General features: G+C 53.0%; 1 protein-coding gene across 11 annotated transcripts in view; it reads left to right on the top strand.

Moving 5' to 3' along the window:
- Positions 1-23,359, top strand: part of DNM2 (dynamin 2) — a 92,756-nt gene that overhangs the window by 44,031 nt on the left and 25,366 nt on the right. For 7 of the 11 annotated variants that reach the window (XM_067733727.1, XM_067733733.1, XM_067733723.1 and 4 more), the window contains exons 3-12: positions 1,705-1,854; positions 3,233-3,436; positions 5,872-5,970; positions 7,579-7,739; positions 11,094-11,236; positions 15,812-15,947; positions 17,173-17,240; positions 17,852-17,990; positions 20,374-20,460; positions 22,701-22,771. In XM_067733727.1, coding sequence (XP_067589828.1) covers positions 1,705-1,854; positions 3,233-3,436; positions 5,872-5,970; positions 7,579-7,739; positions 11,094-11,236; positions 15,812-15,947; positions 17,173-17,240; positions 17,852-17,990; positions 20,374-20,460; positions 22,701-22,771 — 1,258 coding nt within the window. Of the gene's footprint in view, positions 1-1,704; positions 1,855-3,232; positions 3,437-5,871; positions 5,971-7,578; positions 7,740-11,093; positions 11,237-15,811; positions 15,948-17,172; positions 17,241-17,851; positions 17,991-19,087; positions 19,227-20,373; positions 20,461-22,700; positions 22,772-23,359 lie in introns of all 11 variants that reach the window. The other 4 variants (XM_067733729.1, XM_067733732.1, XM_067733726.1 and 1 more) reach the window with 1 other exon arrangement.

Raw genomic sequence — 23,359 nt, 5'->3', positions numbered from 1 at the left:
CTACCTGCTAAGGTGCTCACTTGTGAGGAACAAATGGGACCACATGCAGGGCCTGGCCAGAGCAGGCAAGGCCTGACTGTTGGCCATAGTTTGTTTGGTTATGGTGATGGGATGGCGAACCTCTTTGCATTCATTTCTGTCTGCTGTGTTCCACGTCTGGGTAGAGATTCCTCACCTGCCTGGCCTTTCTCTGTCGCAGGGGTCTTTCTCCCTCCTTTCTTCTGCTGCGGCTGATGGTAACACTGTGCTGTGATTTATGTAGCCAGGTCTCCTCCTGGTGGACATTGAGGCAATTTCTAGTCTTTTACTGTGAGAAACAGCGCTACAACGCTGTTTGCAACATCTTTGCATCTCTGCCATGGACCAGTTCTTTAGGCTGTTTGCCAGTGAGACTTACTTCCCTCTTTTTAGCATCACTTGCAGGAGCCATGCTCTCTGGGCCTAGAAGGTCCCCCATCCCCAACATATACTGTGAAAATTCAAACACATGGAAAAGTCAGGAATTGTACAGCGAGTGCCTGTAGACTCAGCACCTACGTCCTGCGATGAACATTTTTTCTTCCTGCTTTATCCACATTGTGCTTTGGATTTCTCTGCCTTGATGATGGGACCAGCGCTGTCGTTAGTCACTTTTATTTCCCTTCACCTCAGTGTCAGTAACGGCTTTCAGACACCCCGGGCTCAGAAGGCCTGAAGAAGCCAGAAAGCTTTTCTCTTGAGGGGTTCACGTCTAGGTTGGGGGGCCCCATGAACAGCCAGGAGGGGAGGAGGGGCAGCGAGATGGGCTTTGGTGAGGCCAGTGGTGCTGCCTGTTCCCCATCCTGTGCGGGTGCCTTGGGGGAGGAGGACAGTGAGTCCCAGGGACATGCACCGGGGATCTCACCTGGCTAGAGGGAGCTGGCGGCTCAGGATCCCACCAGGGCAGCGGCTTGCGGCCCTTTTGACTGAGATTCTGCGTCACGACCCAGGACCATCTCATGTAATATAAAACCGAAGCAGAAGCTTCATCAAACGTACATCACTGCACTCTGGGTGATGCATGCTTATCCTTCGTATCCTGTTCATCAGAAAAAAAGAATAAGTGCTGGTCACATCCACCTGTTCGTTGTTGTCTTTTGTTTTTTGTGGGGTTTTTTTGTTTTGTTTTTGCTGTACGCGGGCCTCACTGCTGTGGCCTCTGCTGTTGGCCACAGCATGGCCTCACTGCTGTTGTGGAGCACAGGCTCCGGACGCGCAGGCTCAGTGGCCATGGCTCACGGGCCCAGCCACTCCGCGGCATGTGGGATCTTCCCGGACCGGGGCATGAACCCGTGTCCCCTGCATCGGCAGGCGGACTCTCAACCACTGCAGCACCAGGGAAAGCCCTTTGTTTTGGTTTTGATTTTTTTTTATACTCATAATATGTCATGACGTGTTTTGCAAAATGTTTCATGAAAATGTCCGTTCCACAGAGTCAGGATTTTTGCCAGTTTTGTACCTTGTGGAATCCCTGAGGTCTAGAAGGGGGGCATGGTCTATAGGAGGGCCCCCCTCAAATACTTGTCAAGAGAATTAATCTGTTGCTCCCCAGATTCCTGGAAGGCCTGTAACTGATTGTTCACTTGCTCTGCTTGGCAAAGCACCTGTCCCAGAAGGCCCTCTGTTCCCCCGCGCACAGCGAGACCGCTTCTCTTTCTCATTTGAGCATCTTTCTTCCCTCTTCAGAATATGCCGAGTTTTTGCACTGCAAGTCCAAAAAGTTTACAGACTTTGATGAAGTCCGGCAGGAGATTGAAGCCGAGACCGACAGGGTCACGGGGACCAACAAAGGCATCTCCCCAGTGCCCATCAACCTGCGGGTCTACTCACCACACGGTAGGCAACAGGGACCCCTCACATACGGGGGCAGCGGAAGGCTGACTCCACGGGTCACGGGTCGGGTCGGCCTCACTCTCAAGAATACGGCCCCTCCCATTTCTCTTCACACACAACACAGCCCTCTGGATCCGTATCTTCCCACGTCTGATCTCAGCTCTAAGAAAAACAGCATGCCAGGGAGACTGTCAGGAATGGTGGAGTCTGGGGTGAATTGCAGCTCGTATGCTCCTTTTAAAGGGGCAGCCACGGCTCGGCTCCCAGGTGAATGGTGGCCACACAGTGATGCCAGCCCAAGGCAGCCAGGTCTTCTGGTTCTTCAAGAGGAGCCAGAGAGCCAGATTTTTCTGCATAACGTCCCGATTTTAAAACTGCATCATTTAAACAAAGCAAGCAGCCTGTAGCCATGTATACCCTCTGACCCAGAGGCATGGATTGCTAACTTAAATGGTATTTGGTGAATATCGCAGCTGACTCCTAACACCTCAGTATGGGTTCTTTGTGATGCGTTTATTTATTTATTTATTGGCCGTGCCACGTGGCTTGCAGGATATTACATCCCCAACCAGGGATTGAACCCACGCCTTCGGCAGTGAGAGCGCAGAGTTCTAACCACTGGACCGCCAGGGAACTCCCAGTTTATTTATTTTTGAACAAATGATGCCTGTACATGGCTCATATTCAAGTTATAAAAGGGTATATCCAGCGAAAACCTACCTTGCCCCCCCAAATTACAAATATATTTCATGTTCTCGAAATGATACATCATGCCTATGTGGGCAGTTATGAACGTGTATGTATATATTGTGTATGTGTGTTTCACAACTTTTACTCAAATCGTAGCATGGTATAAAAGTCGTTGATGCCTCTTTTTTGTATGAGTGCATCTCAAGAGTGTGTTTCTTACCAGAGTATCATCTTTTTGTTTTTAATAGTTCCTTGGTATTGGCTGAATCGATGGGCTGAAATTTGTTCGGCCATTGAGCGTAATTCCAGTCTGCAAATGCAAATGTCCAGATTTAAAACTGTATCGCTGATAATAACTGTAAATGGAGTATAACCTTAAAAAATTGTGAATCACTATATTATATACCTGTAACTTATATAATATTGTATTTCAACTATATTTCAGTAAAAAAAAGTAGTCATTTCATTAAAGAAACAAAGCTGTCTCACTGAAATAGACTACAGGAGGTGTCTGTAAGATGGGATTCCTAGGAGGGAGTTATCAGGTCAAAAGGTGGGATCCAGTTGGAGTGCAGGAGAAATCCTGAGGCCTGACCCCCAGCACTTGGAGAAGTGGGCCAGGTCCCTGCAGGGCTGTGCGTGCCTCCCTTGCCCTGGCTCTGACAGCCTCTCCCTCTGCTTTCCCTCCCAGTGTTGAACCTGACCCTCATCGACCTCCCGGGCATCACCAAGGTGCCTGTGGGGGACCAGCCCCCAGACATTGAGTACCAGATCAAGGACATGATCCTGCAGTTCATCAGCCGGGAGAGCAGCCTCATCCTCGCCGTGACGCCCGCCAACATGGACCTGGCCAACTCGGATGCCCTCAAGCTGGCCAAGGAGGTCGACCCCCAAGGTACCCCCCGAGCCCCACGGCAGCAGCTCCCTCTTCCCGGCGCCTTGGAGCATCACGACTTGCCCCACATCCTCGATTCCACGTCACTGGCATTCTCTTTGGCGCACAGCCTCCCCAGGAAAAGGCCTGGGACACAGAATTTCCCATGAGGGCCAGCAGTTCCGGGGGGCATCCCTTGGGAGGCCAGTGTGTGGCAGTTGGCATTGCTCCTTGGAAAGCTGGTCCCTGCTTCGCCTGTGCAGAAAGCTAGTCCAGGGGGGTGGGAAGAGGGCAGCCCTCCTTGGACACAGATGCGAGTCCAAATCCCACCTCTAGAAGTTCCTCTTCCTCCCCGAGGTTTGGTCCCTCCTGTCGAAATGGCAACAGCGGTCCTAACTTGTAGAGCTGTCAAGAGGACTGGAGGTCTCTCCATCACTGTTTGGGGGGTCTGGCAGGGAAGGTGAAAGGATAACGAGTTAATGAAGCCAGTTGGGGCAGGAGGGAGTGGTGGAGACTGGGGCATCTCTGGCCCAGGGCCTTCGTTCAGTAAGTGTCAGTTAAGCCCCGGCTACATGCCAGGCTCTGTTTCGGCCTTGGGAACCCGGCACGGGACAAAGTTGAGAGGGGCCCCCTGCCACCAGCGAGCTGATATTCCAGTGGGAGCGACAGAATCCCCCACTGGAAATAAGCAAGTGGAATAACTTCCGGTAGTCGTAAGCACTGGATGGAAATAGAACCCAATGAGAGAGGCTGGGTGGAAGGGGGTGCAGTCACGGGCCTCTGAAGATGTGAGGTTCTGGGCAAGATCAGAATGAGAAAAAGAGGCAAAACCCAGGAAAATGGACAGTGGGTGCTAAAGAGCGGGGGTGTCCAGGACACAGCAGGGGGGCCGGTGTGGCCAGAGCAGAGTGAGCTAAAGGGAGGGCGCGGGAGCGAGGGCCGAGAGGGGCCAGGGCCAGTCGAGCAGGCCCCGTGGACTGCGGTGGGGAGCTGGGTGTGCTCTGAGAGCGGCGGGGGGTTAGCAGAGTACGACACATACCGAAATACGTTCTCCAAATTGTCCGCTGACTGCCTGGATCCCACAGTGTTTTGGAAGGAGTTGGGGACCAGTGTGGAGTTGGGGGAGACAGGCTCTGTGGCTCACGCTCCCTAGTTTGTAGGCCTGGGGGACAGTCGGCAAAGGGGGTTCCTTTCCCGCCTGGACTGTGAGCTCCTCAAAGCTCAGGGCTCTGGCAGCTCTTCCCCAGGGTCATCCAGGTGTGCTTTCCTGGGAGGGGCCACCCCAGCCCACAGCGCCCCGCTCAAGCCTTCCTGTCCCCCTAGTCCAGTCCCAGGAAATAGTGTGTGACCGTGACTGCAGAGGCTAGATCAGGCAGTGAGGATGTGTGGTTGAAAACAGTTAAGTGAACTTGATGCTGGCATCCTTCCAGAAAAAAGTGGCTTTCTAACTTTGAAAGTATTCCTGATAATTATCCCCAAAATGTCACCATTGTAAAATGTAGGACCTAACATGTGACAGCTCCTCTCCCCCTGCAGATACTGGTGGCCACACTTGGCAAATATCCTTTCAGAGTTTGTTCTCCCACGTAAAGTTACATTTTTAGAAATGGGATGGTCTTTCCTTATTTTTCTGTAGTGGTGTGTGTTTGCCTATTACCACAGGGACATAGGTCCATAGCCATCCACCATGCGGCCCACTGCTGTCTTTGTTTTGTTCTTGAACATTTGGGTTGTTTCTGAGCTTTTAGGAACAGTGCTTCAGTGAGATTGGACACTTCTAATAAAGTAGATGCCCCCAGACCCCCTCCCCAGTCATCTCTCTCTACCTTGGGCTGCCTCTACCCTCCCCAAGCTTTGTGGGTGCTTGCACACACACACACGCGCGCGCGCGCGCACACACACATACCACACGCACGGCTAGAACAGAGGGGCCCTCAGGCACCAGCACGGGCAGTTGATCGATCTGCAGGGTTCCCTCGATTCTGGGCAACTTGGGACGAAGAGGAATTCCATGGGGTGGTTTCCAGTGTGGAATTTTGGCCATTCAGATGAGAGGTAACCCTAGAAAGAATTGTCACGGGTTAGTGTGTTACGTTGCATGCCACTCAGAGAGCACAGCATGGAGATTCTGACCTGGGGTTCAAGTTCGATGAGGTTGCCCCCTGATGCTGCAGCAAGACACCGTCGCTGGTCGTACCAGTGATGACGGTGGCCAGCATTTATTGATTCAACATTGGCCACATGCCAGGTTTATCCTCATGGACGACCCCCTGAGATTGGTGTGTTACTGCCTTCATTTGACATGAGGGAAACTAGGGTCCAGGCAGGTGATGTTATGGTTTGTCCCAGGTCACATGGCCTGGAAGTGGGGGGATCCCGCTGGGCCCCAGGTGGCCTGGGGTCGCCAGCCCGTGCTCCTTCCTCATGGTGCCCTCTGACCTCTGTGCTCTTTTCAGGCCTGCGGACCATCGGCGTCATCACCAAGCTCGACCTAATGGATGAAGGCACTGACGCCAGGGACATCCTGGAGAACAAGCTGCTCCCCTTGAGAAGAGGTGCGGCCCGGGAGGGCCTGGGGGCTACAGGGCAGGGGAGGGCAGGCAAGATGGGTGGGCTTGAGCAGCAGGAGAGCTGGTGCACCTTTGCTTTTGGAAAATGGTTTGTTTTTGTTATCTTTGCTGAAACCCCAGCAAATGCTCACAGATACAGTCACCATCCCATTTCCCCACTGCCCAGAAGTAACTGCTTTTCTGTTCCATTGTAGAGCCTTTCTCTTTTTTTCTGCCCGAGTGAACACAGGTAGCTTTTTCTTCTGATTTGCGTGCATTTTCAGTTACACAGGGAATGCCTACTCACTTTGGCAACAGGAAACAAGTGTCCAGAAGAAGGAGACAAACCGTCCACAGCGCAACTTCTCCCCCTATTTGATACTCTGTGGTTCTCCTTCCCAAGAGTTCCCGAGGGTTTGTAACTTCTCTTAATGTTCAATACTTGCTTTCAAACATTCTCTCAAGTGGAGAGAAAAGTGCAAGGAGAACCACTGGCCCAGCCTCGCTGCTAATCACATACAGCTAACCTTCAATGCCCCCAATATCCTCTCCTGTTGTTCTTTCCTCCCTTGGGGGATCACGAAGCAAATCCTCGGCATCCTATCATTTGACACATAAATACCTACGATGCTGTTCAAACAGCTCCTCCTCCGGCCACTTTATCTGTACTGCTTCACTTGGGATCTGGCCATTGTAGTTCCCTATAAACCTGTCATTTGATCTAGACAGAGGCTGATGAGGCTCGTGTTTAAGTTTAGTTTCAGGTATTCTGACAAGAGTAGCCCAAGTATTTTTATTTTCAGTAAAATGAGAATAGCAAACATGTATTAAGTACCTATTACGTATCAGGCACGGTTCTGCACTGTTGGTGTGGAAGAACCCATTTAATCCCCGTAACAATCCAATGCAGTGGCTCTGTGCTCATCCCCATTTTATGGATGAAGAAACAGAGGCACTGAGAGGCTAAATCCCTTGCCCCAGCTCGCAAAGCTGGCAGGTGGCGGAGCTGGTTTGGAACGCCAGCTCTCCAGCGCCACACCGCCTGGTGACCTGCTTTTCCATTTCACTTAGCAAAATAGCAGAATGTGTCCCTGTGAACATTCCCTTGAAGGCAAATACTCTTCAAGATGACTGTAAAAGCTCCTGTGGGGTCTCTCCTATGGGGGTACACGGACCATTACTCAGACCCCATTTGTTGGACACTTAGGTTGGTTCCTGTTTTTCACTGTGGCACAGTGTAGAATAGGTATTAATATCCAGCAAGATTAGCTGTCCCCCATTGCCCTTAATTTTGAAGGTTTTTTTTGCATTTCTAAAGCTCGGATTGTGGAATTCATCTTCTCCAGAGCTTTTCTCTGTCCAGCCTCTCACACCATGCTGAATATAACTTCTTCCTCCAAACACTTGGCGTTGCTTTTCAGGACTGTACTCGGTGTTTGCATTCCCCGTGTTGCTTCTGAGTAATGCGTATGGCTTGTCACCTCCTCTGTGAGTGACTTATAGGGCAAGATCCATGTCTACACCCGCACACTGCCCGGTCCCGTGCAAAAAAGGGGACATCTGGGCTCCTTGGCTTGCCTGGCACTGCCCTGACCTGACCCTCTCTCCCCACAGGCTACATTGGTGTGGTGAACCGCAGCCAGAAGGACATTGAGGGCAAGAAGGACATCCGCGCAGCGCTGGCGGCGGAGAGGAAGTTCTTCCTCTCCCACCCGGCCTACCGGCACATGGCAGACCGCATGGGCACCCCACACCTGCAGAAGACTCTGAATCAGGTACGGCAAGGGTTTTGTGCAGTTGCTCAGGCTGTGCACTGCACAACAGCTGCCATGCACAGTGCCATTGGCCTTGGTCTAGAGCAGCACTTGTTTTAGCAAAATGGGTTCAGTGAACATTTGACTCAGGGCCTGGAGAAGAGTGGGTGTTCAGTAAGTCTGTCCTGGTACTGTTATTACCGTCACTACTATTGTTACCATTGTTTTATTTTTATTTTTTAAAAAAATTTTATTGAGGTATATAGTCGCTTTACAATGTTGGGTTAATTTCTGCTGTACAGCAAAGTGGTTCAGTTATACATATATATATTCTTTTTCATATTCTTTTCCATTATGGTCTGTCACAGGATATTGACTATAGTTCCCTGGGCTATACAGTAGGACCCTGTTGTTTATTACCATTATTTTAATTACCACCGTAATTATTTAGTCACATACCCAGAAGTTTGCATACAGTTCCTGACACTGATGACCTGGGTTACGAATGCTTCGCCTGAACCAACACCGGGTGGCTAGCAGCGCTCGACAGTAGCCAAGCGGGAGGACTTCGGAGTCTGGCCTTCCTTGGTCCAAAGCCCAGCCCCGCCTCTCCGAGCCTCCCCGTCCATCAGGCGGGAATCATCCGCATCCCTGCCCCCAGGGCTGGCGTCTGCTCCATGAAATGCAGCACAGAGCAAATGCCAGCGGCTCATAAAAAAAACCAGTGTTTATAAGTATATAGTGGGGGGCTTCCCTGGTGGCGCAGTGGTTGAGAGTCCGCCTGCCGGTGCAGGGGACACGGGTTCGTGCCCCGGTCCGGGAGGATCCCACGTGCCGCGGAGCGGCTGGGCCCGTGAGCCATGGCCGCTGAGCCCACGCATCCGGAGCCTGTGCTCCGCAACGGGAGAGGCCACAGCAGTGAGAGGCCCGCGTACCGCAAAAAAAAAAAAAAAAAAGTATATAGTGAAGCACCCCCATCTGCCCCTGCTTCCCACCCCTAGGGCACCACTGTTAACACCACCTGAGTTTCTTTCTGTTCATAAAAGCAAAAAGGAATTTTGAGAATCACATTTCTCTCTTTCTTGCATAGTCATGGATAACCGCCCCTTGGTTTTTGTTTTTTTTTTTTTTTTTGCTCAGCAGTATCTCCTGGAGCTCTGTCCCTACAGAAAAAGCTTCCTCACTCTTTTTCGTGGCCCTGTAGTAGTCCCTGAACACATGGGTCTTAGTCTGTTTAAGCAGGCTCTTTTTGGAAGGCTGGTTTCTGATGTTCCTAGTCAGTAACAGGCTGCTGTTTAGTAACATCGTTTTGCACGTGTGCCACTTTCTACGAGAGTAAAATCCCTAATGTGGGATTATGTAGCTATATCTTAGCAGGCAGTGTGGTCCTTAGTGGCCCCGGGGTTACGAGGAATTCCCCCTCAGTGCTATATGGTAGCATCTCGGATGGGGCAGGGCCCGACAGCCTGAGTCCTTCATGACTGCAGTGGGACACAGTGGCAACGTGGGAGCTGGGCCCTGTCCTTAGGGAAGGGATGTTTCTAATTGGGGGCACCAGGTGGGGGCACCAGGTAGAGGCACAGTCGAGTGTTAGGCAGTGATGGGGCCGGGAAGAGAGCTGGCGCAGAGCCGGAAGGCAGAGCAGGCAGCTCAGCAGAACAAAGAGGGAAGTAAGTGTCTGGTGGGAGGGGCCCTCCAGGAAAGGAAGCAGCGGTCTGCCTGGGCAGGGGGTGGAGGGAGAGGAAGGGAAGTAAAACTCCCTGCAAGTGCCTGGGGCCCCCTCTGAGAGCCGCAGGTGAGCAGCCCAGCTCCACATCCTGGTCCCCCCACCCCTCCTTTGCCTCACGAGCTAAATGGGGCCACTGTAACGCCCCAGGATGCTGTCGGGGGCCGGAGTGGACTGCCACCCTTAGGGACCTGCAGCTTCCACAGGGAGGGGCCCCAGCTCACATAGGGCTTTGGGGTGACCATCAGATTCATTTGGCGGAGTGTGAGGCTCCTTCATGTGTTTTTCTCTAGCTTGATGGAGAGTTTGTCATTTCTTTTGTCTTGTAGGACAGATGTGGCCACAAAACACTGCTTTGCACTTTGTGGGTTTTAGCTGATGTTATGGCTATTATTCTTTTCTTCCCTTCTCTCTTTCTCTTCTATCATAGCATTAAAAAAAGTCAGACAGTGCAAATATAGTGAATGTCCCATTTCCTCCCATCCCGCGATGGCTCTCTTCCCCTGAGGTGGCCAGTGCCACCACTTCCTGGGCTTCCTTCTCGAGACGCTAGACACTGATGTGTCTGTACCGCCAGCCTTCCTTTTCCTCCTGCTTCTCTTTTCCTTCTTTTCCTTTTCCGCCTTCCTTTTCACCACCTGAACAGTTAAGATATTTACCCACTGCTCTGTAACTAGCTTTTTCTTGAACGACCCATCTTGAGGCTCATTGCCTAACTTTTTCTGCACTGCTGCCCCCTTTTAAAATTTGTGAATAAGGAACAAATCCCCGTGGTTCAAAGGCAGAACAATAGGGCTTCCCTGGTGGCGCAGTGGTTGAGAGTCCGCCTGCCGATGCAGGGGACACGGGTTCGTGCCCTGGTCTGGGAAGATCCCACATGCTGCGGAGCGGCTGGGCCCGTGAGCCATGGCCGCCGAGCCTGCGCGTCCGGAGCCTGTGCTCCGCAACGGGAGAGGCCACAACAGTGAGAGGTCTGCGTATCGCAAAAAATAAAACAAAACAAAACAAAAACAAAAGGCAGAACAATAGAGGAAAAGGGGGCTGCAGGGAAGGGTCCTTCCACCCACCTGGTCCATTCTGCCCTTCTCTTGTGAACCATCCTTCACTCTGTTCGTGCAAATGAAAATGTGTTCTTACTTTCTCCCCGTCTTTACAGAGGGGAGCACATCATAGGTGTCTTCTGTGCCTTTTTTGGCAAACTGTTTCTGTTGTAGTTTGTAGGGCCCGTCCCCGTATCTGTACGTTCCCCCAGCATTCTGCAGTGTGGATGCACCATCGCCCGTCTGACAGTCCTTCTGTACCTGGGTCCTGCGTTGGCTTCTAGGCTTTTTTTTTTTTTTCTCCCACCGAGCGGCACTTGTGGGAGGCTGTTCCCAGTCAGCACTTGGGTCCTGCTGCCTGGTCCTTGCGAACAGTTGCGTGTACTCTTTGGTGTGACGGCCTGGTTGATCTGCCCTCCCAAGGCCCCGCGGGCTTTTTGCAGCATCTCACGCTGTGGACGGAGCTGTGCCATCTCTCCCTGCCTCTCACGCCAGTGTGACTCCAGCTGGATGTTTCTGTTGGACCCTCGAGGCTGGGGGTGGAGCGGGCCCGCCCCTTCTCAGCATCCTGCCTGTGCTGACCTCTGACCTCTAGCCTCTCTCCTGCAGCAACTGACCAACCACATCCGGGAGTCACTGCCGGCCCTGCGTAGCAAGCTGCAGAGCCAGCTGCTGTCCCTGGAGAAGGAGGTGGAGGAGTACAAGAACTTCCGGCCCGACGACCCCACGCGCAAGACCAAAGCCCTGCTGCAGTATGTGCCCCTCCCCCCGCCTGGCGCTCCGGGGCCTCCACCTGGCCTCAGGCTCCCCCACTCATCCGTCCGTCTGTTCGTTCAACAAACACTTGGCCAGAGCCCCCTGTGTGCTAGGCCCTGTCTTGAGCACTGGGGTCTCCCCAGTGTGCTGGGCAGACACACCATATGCTCAGAACGGGGAGGGGGGAAAGGATGAGGCAAGATAAGTAGATGAGAACATGTGTACTCTGTGAAATGGCCGAGTATCAAAGTAGGGAAGGGGCTAGAGAGTGCCAGGGTAGTTATAGGGGTGCCATTTAAAATAAAGTGGCCAGTGAAGGCCCCCCTGAGACAGTGAGAGTCGGGAAGAGACCTGAAGAGGTGAGGAAGGGGGCCACGCAGAGTCCTGGGGTTGGAGGCCCGGCCAGTGCAAAGGCCCTGAGGCAGGATTTCATCCAGCATGTTGGAGAAGGCCCATATGGCTGGCGCAGAGTGAGCGAGGGGAGAGTGGGAGGAAGGGAGGGCGGGGAGGGAACAGGGTAGGGCCTACAGGGCCTTGTAGACCATGGGGAGGGCTTTGGTTTTTGCTCTGAGGTGGGAGCCATGGAGGGTTCTGAGCATTGGCAGGACGTGGCCTGACTCAGGTATTCACAGGCGCCCTCTGGCGGCTGCAGGGAGGACAGACATGGGGGGAGGGAGCCGAGCCATGTGTCAGCTACTTCTGCTTGCTTTCTTGGAATCCTCACCCTCACTCTAAGAAGGTGCTCCCGGCAGCCACCCAGCTGTGAGTCGGAGGAGTGGGTGTGCCCCGTGATCTCAGCTTCTCACCCGGGTCTTCTCCTGCCTCCGCACTCCAGGTGTCTGCCCTGCCGGGGACCCTTAGCTGGCTTGGCTAGAATGGGATCCAGAAGCTCCTTGGCACCTCAGATGGCGGATGGTGCCGCGTACAAGACCCCTCCCAGAGGGACACTGTCCTGTGTGGCCGTTATAGCCCTGACGTCCCCCTACCCTCTCTGCCAAGTGGCACTGCACACTGGTTGGATCGGGGGTGAGAATGCTTTTAACATCAGACGGCCTCAGCCCATTCCGAAAAGCTTTCTGCAGCGCCAGCGCTGGCCCCTTGCAGGCTTTAGGAGAGCTGGTGTAGCGCGTGCTGCAGAGGCCACGGCCTGGGGCTAAACCTGGGCCTGATGGGCAACCACAGGCAGGTGGCCACACCCCTCTGAGCCTCATTTTCTTCGCCCCTAAAATGACGACCGCAGCCCGCAGCGGCTCTCAACGTCACGTGGCCATTGGGGAATCTTGTGAAGACGCTTTTGGGGCCCTTGGCGGGGCGGGCCAGGGGACACCCTCCACGACAGCACCCATCCCCCAAGGTTCGTGTCATCTTTCACCAGTGCCCTGAGGCCCGGCCCGGGCCCGGGTGGTTTTGACATCACAGCGGAGGTGCACTGCTATCATCTGCGGCCCCTCAGCGAGGGCTGGTGTTCCTTCTTTAGCGTCTTATCTGCAATCCCAGATCCTCCTGCAGGCTGTGGGCCACACAGACCAGCAGTCAGCAGAGGCCCTTGCTTCTTCCTTCCCTGCTGGCGGGCGTCCCTTTGAATGGCTTGTTGCGTGACCTCCTCCTCGGCCTTTATTATAAAATTGACTGCCTTCACGTGTACAGAGGGTGAAAACTTCCCCTCCCTCCTCTGCACCACGGTTCCTGTCTCCAGGCTCTTGTCTTACCAGAGAATGAGAACAGTGGCATCAGACTAGCCCCCAGTTCTGCTCTCTCGCAGCTGATGGAAGTGGCATCGAGAGCCTTCCATTTCCCACGGCCGCCTGGAGTATCCCATACGCTCTTCCCGTGACCCCATGCCCATAGGGGACATTCGGGTATTTTTTTGCTTCTTCGGTAGATGCTTCTCAAATTCATTGTTGAGCTCACAAGCGAGGATTCCCGCAGGGCAGACTCCTAAAAGAGGGATCACTAGCCTGAGGAGAACTTGAATTTGAATCAGTAGCGCTTCCGTGGCCTCCAGGGGGCCCCATGCCCGCTGGCCCTCCCGGCCTCGTTCTGGGCACCCCCTCAGGTCCCACACAGGTATATATGGTATGTGGCTCACTTGGAGCCAGTGATAGGAAAGCTAACTGTCTACTTTAATCATCCTCGTTACCATGATCGATTGTTCTGGGTCGAGCTTTTTCCTCCCAGGCACAGCTTGGTCCTTGCTCCGTGTCGGGGAACCAAGTTATACAATGACCTTCACCTCAGCTCCATCCTGTGCATAGAACACAGATCACTTAAAACCCTGGCAGGTTTTTTTCCCCAAGCAGAGGTGATCGGGGACATTTTTCAAACCAGCCCTTGTCCCTCAGCTTTTGTGTTTTGTGCCTGGATCTCTCTCCTTCTAGAACTAGGGTCAGGAATGCACGTTCCCTAGACGTGCAGCTGTGGCTCTAAACTCAGGACCAGTCATCTCTAGGGGCCGCTGGTCAGTTTTAGATGTCTTACCTGCCCTGTACCTTGGTGTATTCATTTGCTGTGGCTGCAGCAAAGTACCACGAACTGGGTGGCTTAAACTGAAATAGAAGTTTATTGGGAATTCCCTGGCGGTCCAGTGGTTAGGACTCTGTGCTCTCACTGCCGAGGGCTTGGGTTCAATCCCTGGTCAGAGAAGTAAGATCCCACAAGCCCCGCAGTGTGTCCAAAAAAAAAAGAAAAGAAAAGAAAGAAAGAAAAAGAAATGTATCGTCTCATAGTTATGTACACTGAGTGTCCAAAATCAGGGTGTTGGCAGGGTTGCTTTCTTCTGTGGACTTCGAGTGGCTTGCTGGCAACTTTGGGGTTCCCAATCTCTGTCTTATCTTCACATGCCGTTCTCCCTGTGTTGTGTGTCCAAATTTCCCCTTTTTCTAAGGACACCAGTCACAGTGGCTTAGGGGCCCACCCTTCTCCAGTATGACCCCATCTTAACTAATGACATCTGCAAAGACTCTTGTTTCCAAATAAGATCACATTCTGAGGTCCTGGAGGTCAGGACATCAACATGAATTTTGGGGGGGACACAATTTAACTCATGACAGTTGGTAAGTATGCTCTCTGCGTGCAGCGCGGACTCCAGGGCCCCTGGGAGGCTGATGCTCACGCATGCTGCGTCTTTTCCCTTCCGAGTCTGGCGGCAGCTGGCGTGGTCTTCATCCCGCTGCCTAAACCACTCCCTGCTCCGTACTCTGTCCTTGCTGTAGTGCTCAGCCTTTTACGACCTTGGCCCTGATTTGGCCACCGTTCAAGGTCCCCATTCCAGGTGCAGCATTAACGTAGGCCTTTTTGTGTCTCTGGGAAGGAAGTCAAGCGTGGGCGCTGTCTGCTTCACGTGGGCAGAGAGCTTCTGGGGATCTGGGACGCCCTGTGCGTGACCCCCTGGGTGTTCTGGAAGAACCCCATCCATTGGTGGCCGAGGCTGGCCGCCCTGGCAGCTTGCAGGCATCAGCTGTATTTGCCCGTAAGAGCCGGGCTTCTCTGTGCCAGGGAACTGCCAGCTCCCTGCTGCCAGCCCAGTGCGGGGCTGGTCCCGATTGGAGCAGCTCCTCTTCTGGGGAACCTCCACACAGTACTTGAGGAGATCCAGAATTGGGGGAATGGAAATGAGGAAATGATTCAGACAGACAGTGCAAGGGACTGGGGAAAACAATTAGAAATGCTAAAGAAGACCAAAACACTGATAAATATCTTGGTTCTTTACTGTTCACTTCTTCACAGCACTAATCAGCAATACTCTGAGACACTTTTTTTTTAAGGGCTGGGCTGGATTCTAAGGGGCCACGCGTGGCGTTTACCACATTTCATCAATTAGGTGTGCACTTAAAAAAATTTTTTTTTAACTTCTCAAACCAGATGATTCAGATGAATTACCATTAATTGGCAACATTTTTCTTTTTGGGGGGTGTCCAGGGCCATTAGTGCATTTGGGGACCAATGCCTGCTTTGAGTTGATGAAATCTAGAAACTCCTTAAATCCTTATTACAGTGACCCTGTGTGGAAGTGCTGTTACAACCAACCCACTTTGCAGATGAAGAAACTGAGGCTCAGAGGGCAGAGCCACCTGTCCAAGGCCTCTCAGCCCATCAGTGGTGGAGTCCTGACCCAAACAGACTGGGAGGTGGCGGGAACCAGTGGAAGCCACCTGAATTGTGTGCAGGGGCTCCCTTTTCACGTTATGGTCCTGCTGGATCAGGCCAAACCTCAGGGCAGAGATTGCTAAACTGTGACCCCCGACACACACCCCGCACCTCCCTCTTGCCATCTGCAAAATGGGAGTAATAACTGCCCCCCCCACCCCGAGCCCCCAACTCCATGAGTGAATAGTCGTAGCAGGCCTATAGAGCGGGCCTGGTGTGTAGCAAGTGCTTGCCACTGGCTGCTCCTGGATTTTGTCTGGTTTTGCTGCTAAAAAATAAAAAGATGGGCGTTCCCTGGTGGCCTAGTGGTTGGGATACAGTGCTTTCACTGCGGAGGAAAGTAAGCCACGGCTTGACCAGGGACGTAATTCCGGAGCTGTGTTAAAACCTCTGCTTTGACCTTCGGGTCTTCTGTTTCCTCATAGGATGGTCCAGCAGTTTGGGGTGGACTTCGAAAAGAGGATCGAGGGCTCCGGAGACCAAGTGGACACGCTAGAGCTCTCCGGGGGTGCCCGGATCAATCGCATCTTCCACGAGCGGTTTCCCTTCGAGCTGGTGAAGGTAGCGCTGCCCGGCCAGGCCCTCTGGTCCGCCTTGACCCTTCTGCTCAGTCCACCTTGAACCCGGCCTCCTCCCAGGCCACGAGGTCTCGAGCTCCCACTTCCAGGCCCGGGCCTCCTTCCCTGAGCTTAGAGATTTCCAGCAGAGCTGTAGGAAAAGTTCCATTTTCTTCCTCTGAATACATGTTCTTTGCAAAGTACATAGAAAATATAGGTAAACTCACACGGGAAAATGTCCCCAGCATGTGGTTGAAAGGGAGAAAGCAGATTATGGAGCCAGCATGTACAACAGAACATACAGATGATAGTTACAACATCCTTCATATGAAATCATACACGCATGTCTAGATGTGTGTCTTTTTGCAGAGACAGACCTGCAAGAATATTCACAAAATGTCAGCTCTGGGTGCTGGGATTGGAGGTTTTCTTTTTGTTTTAATTGCTTGTAGTTTTATACTTTTTTACAGTGAGCACGTGCCACCTTTGTAAAAACCAGTCATGTTCTTTTCAATAGAAGAGCAACAGCTAAAAGGAAAAAAACACCCATAATCCTAACACCTACAGACAACGCCTCTTAGCACCTGGATGTGTGTCCTTTGAGAATTATTTCTGTGCAAATGCAGGCAAAAAGCCTCCCTGCGTCCACAAACACAATACATATATTCATCCATACCAGTGTGTGCATATGTATTTTTAAAAAAATTAATTATGCACCTTTGTATTCTTTTTTTTTTTCAAATGATTTGCCATCTTTCCAAACTAGTATATACATTTCATGCGTTGTCAATGGCAGAACACTATCTTATTTTATGACTGTCCCATCGTTCATTTAACCAGTCTCCCATTTCGCGGCATTTAGGTTCTTTGCACATTTTTCAGCAGTTATGGCTGGTTTTGTGAATGTAGCTAATCCTTGATTAATTCCTCAAGATAAATTCCTAGAGCTCTTAAAAACGACCTTGTGACAGTATAGGTATGTTTTGATTTTTACTGTCACATAGCCCGGAAGAAAGTTTGAGTTGATTTTCCTTCCAAGAGAGCAAGAGTGTTAGTTTCAGAGCATCCTTGCTGAAACTGAGTTTTAATGTTCTTGAAAATTCTGACCAATTAAACATTCTGCCCTGTGAATGTAAATGGTACACAGGAGGTGACATTCCCTCGCTACAGACCTGATGTGGCGGTGCCTCAGGCACCTCCTTGCATGTGTTTGGTTTGTCTCTTCTCAGATGGAGTTCGACGAGAAGGACTTAAGACGGGAGATCAGCTACGCCATTAAGAATATCCACGGAGTCAGGCAAGTTCCACGGGGGGAGGCGCCGTGTTCCCTTCACCTCCATGGTGCCACCCTGCAGCGAGTCAGTCCCCACAATCCTTGGGGTGCCCCAACTGGGGGGGCCTGGAGAGGGCTCTGGGATGGTTTGCAGTAGCTGTCAGTCTCTCCCTCTGGGTCTCCAAAGGCACTCGAGGGTGGATGTGCTTAGTTCTGTGTGGATCTGTCGTAAGCCCTGCGGCTGTCCGCTGCCCTTGGGTTAAACATGGGTTAAAGGGCCCAGTTACCGTGGTCAGCCAAGTCGGAAAGCTCACTGCAGATTTGCCCTGGGGGGTGGGGAGGAAGTCAGACCCAAGGCACGATTGCAGGAACCCCAGCATTTGTCCCCGTCATGGGTGCCCCGGACTCCTCCTGGGTCCCCACCGTTTTGCTCCCGCCCTCCACGCTTGTGTCGCCGTGGGATCCTCACATCGCCCTGGGGGGGTTCCAGGTAGCGGACGCGGGCGTCCGACCCCCAGACTTGCTGCAACCTTGGCTCTCTCGGGAACCCAGCCCGTGCCTATGAAATCGCTGACCGTGCTTTGTTTCTCTCTGACTTATCTCCCTGCCCCCTCCCCGGGTACGGATGGTTTTAGGACCGGGCTCTTCACCCCGGACTTGGCATTCGAGGCCATTGTGAAAAAGCAGGTCGTCAAGCTGAAAGAGCCCTGTCTGAAATGTGTCGACCTGGTTATCCAGGAGCTAATCAGTACAGTTAGGCAGTGTACCAGTAAGGTATTGGACCCTCGGCAGGGTGACTCCTGGCCTTGTGGAAACGGGGCTGTGGGAGTTTGGTATCAGGCTCCCGATGGCTGCTTGGCCTTTGCCCCGCTGGTCCCCCTCCCTCCCCTTCCCAGATTGCCTCAGTTTCCAAGAACGTGGCCTCTACCCAGAGGCTGGGGCAGAAGCGTTTTGGCCTGGGTGCAGCCTGGGGGTGCCAGGCCTCCAGATTCCAGACTGGTGGGCAGGGCTCCCTGGGACCCTGATACCAAGCTTAGCATGTGTCTGATGGGGGTCTTGCTGGGCTGTCGCTTTGCTGTCTTCTGGGAAGCAGAGAGGGACCTCGCGTCACCTGCTGGAGGCCAAGCTCCCTGAACCTCCCTGCCCCTCACAAATGCCTTCTTGACAAATGCCTGGCACCCTCAGGCTGGCCCGGAGCCAGCCACTTCTCTGTCCCCAAGGCGCCGAGAAAGGCCCAAACGCCGACGGCCTGAGGAGTGCTCGGCCCTGGGCTCGCCCCAGCAGCCTCCACCGGCTCCCGCAGGAGCAGTGCTGTCCCCAGGCAGTGGCCCTCGGGACCCCGGCCTGGTTCCCGGGGCAGCACGTGTTGGCCAAGGTGCTGAAGCGCTTCCTAGTGGCCAGTTTGTGCTTGCACGTCCCCCATGGCCGTGGAGCTCTGGGTCGGCCTTCCAAGGCAGGAGTTTCTGCTTCATCCTTCTGTTCTCAGTCTGGAAAAGCCCACATTTGCTTCTTAAGCTTCTTCGATTGGAAGAGGGAAGGGAAAGAAACCCAGGTGGTTTGGAGATGTTCGTCCTAGAGCCCATTGTCACAGATACGAAAAGGCAAGGCCTCCCCAAACCTTTAGCTGTTCGTAGGCTGACTCCCACCCGTAGCACTTTTGTAATTAAACCCCAGACTGAGCCCACCCCTTGGACCCAGGTCGCCTCTTGATCCGAAGCAGCTTCCGGGGCAAATGCGGGCGCAGGCTCCTCCATGCATGTCACTAACCAGCTGACTCTCGTTTCTTCTTTCTCTGTCTCCCGTCCCGCGTGTGTGGCCTGCACTGCCCCCTGGGTGTCTTTTTACCTCATCCCGCCCTCCGCATGACCCAGGACGGGGCTCTTCACCCCCGACATGGCCTTTGAAGCCATTGTGAAAAAACAGATTGTAAAACTCAAAGAGCCGAGTTTGAAGTGTGTTGATCTCGTGGTCTCAGAACTGGCCACGGTCATTAAAAAGTGTGCTGAGAAGGTAACAGAAGGTTTCATTATTATCACCTATGCCTCTGTCCCCCATCTCCTCTTTCCCATCCTGAGTCTTAACCCAAGCATCTGGGAAACTCTGCCTCGGCAGGAACCCCCTTCCGTGGGCCAGTGGTCGCTTGGAGACATCTCAACTTTGCCTTGGCTGACACAAGGGGGTGGGCCAGTCGCACTTGGGTTCCACCTTTGCATCTTGGGCCTCTGACGGGGATGGAAGGCCTTTGATGTCGCCAGATGCACTTACTAAGCAGGCAGCAGGGATGAGTGTCCATGCCCATCCCTGGAACGCTTTGAGAAAGGTGGTTTCCAAACTGCCACCAACGCGGTGAAACGCTTCGCCCGTGTGCTGGTCTGCGTGTTCTTACATCACAAGGCATCTGAGAATTTTTCAGAGTTCCTTGGCGGTCCAGTGGTTAGGACTCTGCAGTTCAGGTTTTGACCCCTGGTCGGGGAACTAAGATCTCACAAGCCGTGTGGTGTAGCCAAAAAAGAAAATGGAATTTTTCCTCTAGTGATTTTTGACCATTGGCTCAATTTTTCCCAACTCGTGGTCTTTCCCCAAACCATGGAAGGTGGGCTTCTGTGCGTTGGGTTGGTTGCTGCTGCAAAGGCTGGGGCAGTGGGGGTGCCAGAGGAGTGGATCCCAAAGGTGAGATGATTAGGAGCAGTTTCCCACCCCCCGCAAGGGAGTCCCTCCGAGGTCGATGGCCCAGATGCTGGCCCTCCCCCTATGCTAGAACGGGCGTTGCTGCGCACTCCTGAGCTGTGCTCAGGCCCTCGCCCTGGCGGCCCAGGGGCTTTAATTACACTGTGTCCTTGCTCTCACCCAGCACTTCAAGGGAGGGGGGTGGCTGTCACCCGCTTTCTCCACTTTCTGCCACTTTCCACCTCCGAGACGCATTCTCGAAAAGCACCTCTGCTTGTGTGCGGGCACCCTCTCGGTCTCTCCGGCCCACCGTCCCCTCACCGTCCCCTTCCTGTCTCCCGGCTGGAGCAGCTCTGAGACAGGAGCGGGGTGGGGAACCGGTGGGCACACTCCACGCCACCCCCCCCTCCTCCCATGTTCTCCGTTTGGCTCACTTTGCTGCCCAAGCCACGAGGACCCAGCCGACGCCGCCACTCTGCTCTCCCTCCAGCTCAGCTCCTACCCCCGGTTGCGAGAGGAGACCGAACGAATCGTCACCACTTACATCCGGGAACGGGAGGGGAGGACCAAGGACCAGGTACTGGCTTTTTGTTTCATTCTTCAGATACAGTTTATGTGCAGTAGATCTTGGTCGTGCAGTGTGAGTTTTTTTTGTTTGTTTGTTTTTTGCGGTACGCGGGCCTCTCACCGTTGTGGCCTCTCCTGTTGTGGAGCACAGGCTCCGGACGTGCAGGCTCAGCGGCCATGGCTCACGGGCCCAGCCGCTCCGCGGCATGTGGGATCCTCCCGGACCGGGGCGCGAACCCGTGTCCCCTGTATCGTACGGCAGGCGGACTCTCAACCACTGCGCCACCAGGGAAGCCCTGTGGTAGCCTTTTGATCCTGTGTCCCATGCATTCAGGACTCATCCCTGTTGTTTGTGGTGTAGCCAAAGTGTGTCTCTTAGGACTGCCAAGTAGTGTTTCATGGTGCACGTGGACCACAGCCTGCTTATCCATTCACCCACCAGAACATGTTTGAGTGCTTTCTGTGTTTTCACACTGTCTCATGAAGACTGCATAAGCATACCCAAAGGTAGAGAGTGAGATGCCCCACACAGCCACAGTTCAAGTCTCACCTGTCACCTGCTCAGCCCAGGGCTGTCATCCTGCCTTCATGTGGCCCGACACCTGGTTTGGGTTATTTCCCCCACGGTGGTCCACTGTGTTCTCTCTCTCTCTCTTTTTTTTTTTTTTTAAATTGAAGTATAGTTGATTTCCAGTGTGTGCCAATCTCTGCAGTACAGCAAAGCGACTCAGTTATGCACATATAGATTTGCTTTATATATATATATATATATATTATTTTCCATTGTGGTTTATCCCAGGAGATTGGCCACTGTTTATTCAAACTGGAACCGAAACAAGCCCACCTGTTGTATTTGGTTGTGAGATCACCTTGTTTAGAACAGCTCCTCTCCCCTTGACATTGACGGAGAAGAAACTTACTCATTTGTCCTTCACAGGGTCCCCCATTCCCTCGAAGCTTCTGTAACCTGGAAGTTTTGTGAAAAGCTTGAGAGATTCTAATTTGTTTTGTTGTCATGGTTGGCAAGAATGCTACTGTCCCTTCCATACACACCAGAGCCCCCGGTTGCCCCACTGTTGTCATGGCTGGGCTCTGGGGCAACAGGACTCAGACCTTTTAAACCAGTGACAGTGTCTCCCGTGGACGGAGCACCCCAGCATTTTCCAACAGCCCCCCAAGATCCGAGTGCCTGGCCCGCTTTATGCTTGAGGGTTCAGAGGCACAGTGAAGTGACAGGGCTGTTTAAGGGCCCGTGTCTTATCTGAGACGACATCCTGGCTGGCTGGTGTGTGCCTTTGTGCCCGTGTGTTTCATTTTAATGTCCTTACCTGGCCAAATTACTTTTGCCAGTTTTTTGTTTGTTTTTAATTTTACCTAAGTATAGTTTTTCTGTTTTTTTTTTTTAATTTTATTTATTTTTGGCTGCGTTGGGTCTTCGTTGCTGCGTGCGGACTTTCTCTAGTGGCGGCGAGCGGGCGTTACTCTTCGTTGCGGTGCGCGGGCTTCTTATTGTGGTGGCTTCTCTTGTTGCAGAGCATGGGCTGTAGGCACGCGGGCTCAGTAGTTGTGGCTCGCGGGCTCTAGAGCAGGCTCAGTAGTTGTGGTGCACGGGCTTAGTTGCTCTGCAGCATGTGGGATCTTCCCAGACTAGGGATCGAACCCGTGTCCCCTGCATTGGCAGGTGGATTCTTAACCACTGCGCCACTAGGGAAGTCCTTTACTGAAGTATAGTTGATTTACAATGTTGTTTAATTTCTGCTGTACAGGAAAGTGATTCAGTTCTCCATGTATATACGTTCTTTTTCATATTCTTTTCTGTTATGGTTTATCACAGGATATTCAATAGTTTCCACCTTTGCCGTTTTAATGAGGCACTTATAGCATGCCAGGCACTACTCTCAACGGGACATATTGTGACCTACGTAAGCCTTTGCAGTGAGGCCTTACTGCCCTACTCCAGGCCTCGGAGGCCGCACTTGTGGCTACCACATTGGGCTGCCTCACTCTGCTCTTTTGGCCCAGTCTTTCTCACTTGTGAGGCCTTGGTGTCTGGAAGCACCCATGCCCCCTTCCCCCTGCAGATGGACCCCAGGATATGGGAAGGAGTGGGTGGGTGATCACTCTTCTAACTGGGAAACAGTGTGGTTGTTCCGGGGCACCCCCTGCTGGCGGGTGCGGGAAGTGCTCTGGCAGCAGCCCCTCCCTGCCACGCTGGGCTCTGTTCTCACCATGACCCCCGCTTTCCCCCAGATTCTTCTTCTGATCGACATCGAGCAGTCCTACATCAACACGAACCACGAAGACTTCATTGGATTTGCCAAGTATGTACTTTTCAAGATAGCGGCTGGTGGGGTGGCATGAGTGTCCACCCTCAGAGCCACTCCTTGAGAAAGGCGGTCAAGTTGGGATTCCGCTGCTGGGCCGGGGCACGAAGGTCTCTCTGTCATGGGTCCCCAGGTGAAGCACGGGGCCATCGGAGAGCATCTGGAAGCTTTGCTGGGTAGCAGCGACCCCCCAGCCTCCTTGTCCCCAATGCACCTCCTGTGGGGCACCCCCATGGTTAGTTTAAGGAGGAAAGGGCGGTCCAGTGGTCAGAGACTTCAAGAAAGGGCAAGGCTAACTAGCGTTCACTGCTTCCTTTCCTGCAGGGCTTCTCAGAGCCTTTCGTAGACTCACGTGCAGCTTTCCCAGTCTCCCCCACGTGCACTGGGCCCTTTCACTGAGCCTCTCAGGGGCTCAGGGCTCCAGGGGCTGCTCTTGGGGAAGTGCTGCCAGGATTTGCATGGCTTCTGTCCATATGCTGTAGATTTAAAACTAGAACCTTCCACGGCACCCGGATAAGGGGCCAGAAGAGCAGGGCGCTGATTTCAGCAGGATATAAATATAAATGCTGGTGGCCTCCAGTGTCA

The sequence above is a fragment of the Pseudorca crassidens genome, chromosome 3, assembly GCF_039906515.1.
Source record: "Pseudorca crassidens isolate mPseCra1 chromosome 3, mPseCra1.hap1, whole genome shotgun sequence".
NCBI lineage: Eukaryota > Metazoa > Chordata > Mammalia > Artiodactyla > Delphinidae > Pseudorca > Pseudorca crassidens.
Note: the sequence above shows the minus strand (reverse complement) of the source record. Positions and strands in the feature narration are given on the sequence as shown.